The sequence below is a fragment of the Perkinsus marinus genome (genome assembly GCF_000006405.1).
Source record: "Perkinsus marinus ATCC 50983 genomic scaffold scf_1104296972102, whole genome shotgun sequence".
Lineage (NCBI taxonomy): Eukaryota > Perkinsozoa > Perkinsida > Perkinsidae > Perkinsus > Perkinsus marinus.
Genome location: NW_003201866.1, coordinates 65,377 through 67,608, shown reverse-complemented (window position 1 = coordinate 67,608; position 2,232 = coordinate 65,377). Strand labels below are relative to the sequence as shown.

Here is a 2,232-nt window from a genome sequence, read left to right as displayed (position 1 = left end):
ATAAGCCGGGTGGATCAGCAAACCGTTTCTGGGGACTTGCGAGCGCTTTGGACCCCCGGCTTCCTCTAGAAAATGTTCACTGCTCTCTTCCCTTCCAGCCGACGCCTGTGACAAATACAAGTCATCGCACAGTGTGTTGATCACTGGTTATGGGGAGGATAAAGACGGCACCAAGTGAGTGTGGCCTTCACTGAGGATTACCAATCTGCTCATAGATATTGGGAGTTCAAGAACTCCTGGGGCACGGATTGGGGAATGCAAGGGTATGGTAGACTGCTCCGTGGAAAAGGTGGCGAAGGTGTGAACGCTCTCGGTCTTATCCTCCCATCTCTCATGCACAGGTGAATGTGGCATCCTGAAGCAAACTTACTATCCCCTTTTGAAGGACGACCTCGATCCTGGCGAGCAGTGTGTGTAGCTTCGCTACAACCAGAAGCCTACAGAGTGCTTTGTGCCTTCGTCCATACCGCTCAGGCTGAACGATCCTTGCTCTCAGAGCGAGGATCTGCTGAGATTCTTTTTCTTTGAAGTTGTTATCTGAGGATTCTTGATGATCCAGTGATCAAATACCTGACTAAACCTTACTTGTCAGGCGATTTGAATAAACAATCGTTGTGTTATAACTCGTACCCTACGAGTTCCGTCAAGACAGCATTCGCGGGGTCTCGGCGGCGAGGACGAGAGTGAGCCACCGTGGTTCATTCTCCGTGGGCCACGGACCGTAGCTCAGCCATGCAACGGGACAAACTTATTTTTCCCTCCCCGAAATTCATCCCTGGAATCGAGAGATTGTGTATCAAACTATTGATTTGAACAAGTGTTTATAGCGCAAGTTGTGCTGCGCAACCCATTTACCACAGCCAAGACCAACATTAGGCGCTGAATCCACCTTCAACTGGTCAATGTGACCGATAAATGTATGATCAGTACGTTGGGATCCCAACGTACTGGTCAACGATGCTGAGCTTCCTTCTATAACGGCCCTTAGAGCTTCAAGAGAACGAAAGAAGCGACCCTCAGGCTAAGGGCCTCAGCATTTGCTAATCCAGCAGATACCTGGTCATTAGGGAGTGTCGCGGCGACATTGCGCCGCGCAGTCTGCGCGTTTTGTGAAATGGGAGCACATAGTGGGAAGAAGCTTTCGGCCTTGAACGCACCAATAGGTGGTATCTACCAGATACAAGTTGAGGTGCAGCTGCAAAGCTTTGACGTGGGGGCTAGGCAGTAGGGATTGTTGCTGCAGGTTACACTGAGGAGTCCACAGTATGGACGTTTAGAGACACAATTTCTCGGAATAGGTGGTCCAAAAATTCGTCATGTCCTGATATGGCATTTACGACTCCCAGTGTGTGGAAGGCTTAATGGTGCTGCTTATCGGCCGGCCCACGGGGATGCCAGCGACCGTCATGTCACATGAATCATTCGTTCGACTACTTTGTCAGGGCTGCAACGTGTACATGTGTACACCGTGCTTGAATATATTTACTTGTACAGTGTACGACTATATTTAACATATTGGGCGTGAAGTACCGCGAGCGATATGGTTGCGCACCATTGGTGGGGCCTCCCAAACGGGGCCCCCATACACGCTTGAGAAATAGCACGCAAAAATGTAAGTGCGGTATTTCTTGGGTGCCATCCTCTCAAACACCTCAACGAATAGTTTATACCTCGGGGGGAAGGACCTTGTGGATGGGCCCTTCAGTTTTTACTCTGAGCGAATTTTGGAAGTGAACAACTTTTCTCGAAATGTGTGTCTCCGCAGCTAACAACGAGGCGGGATATACCAAAATTGATTGGTGGAAACTAACTGGACAACGCACTCCCCCCAGCACATCCCCTTTCCAGTGCGAGTCGACGGTTGATGGCAGTCCTGTCGGCCGGCCGGCGTGCCATTATGGCCCAGCCGTAAGCTGCACTGTGAAGCATTCCACTGTGGAATTTCCACACGCTGGGAACCCGCGAATGCCGTACTAGGATACCACGACTCTGTTGACCTACTATTCTCAGAGGTTGTTCGTTTTGATTATGTCTACATTGTAGACTCTACAAACGACCACAATGTCATCTCCGACAACGAATACCATGAACCATGGCCTCGTACATCGCGTGATTTAGTTTGCCTGCAGTTATTAGTTATAGCCGTAATTTACGTCCATATCCAACAACTGCACCTCGATGATTGATATCTAATAGGTATTGTTTATAGATGCGGTTTCTGTTCAAGATCAC

The 2,232-nt window shown here is 49.4% G+C and overlaps 1 protein-coding gene across 1 annotated transcript in view; it reads left to right on the top strand.

Moving 5' to 3' along the window:
- Pmar_PMAR002534 (hypothetical protein) overlaps positions 1 to 418 on the top strand; it is a gene marked incomplete at both ends in the record, with an annotated part of 1,200 nt that extends 782 nt beyond the window's left edge. The window contains 3 exons of the mRNA XM_002766672.1: positions 19 to 174; positions 216 to 298; positions 342 to 418. Of these exons, the coding sequence (XP_002766718.1) occupies positions 19 to 174; positions 216 to 298; positions 342 to 418 (316 nt within the window). The remainder of the gene's footprint in view (positions 1 to 18; positions 175 to 215; positions 299 to 341) is intronic.
- Positions 419 to 2,232: the final 1,814 nt, after the last annotated feature.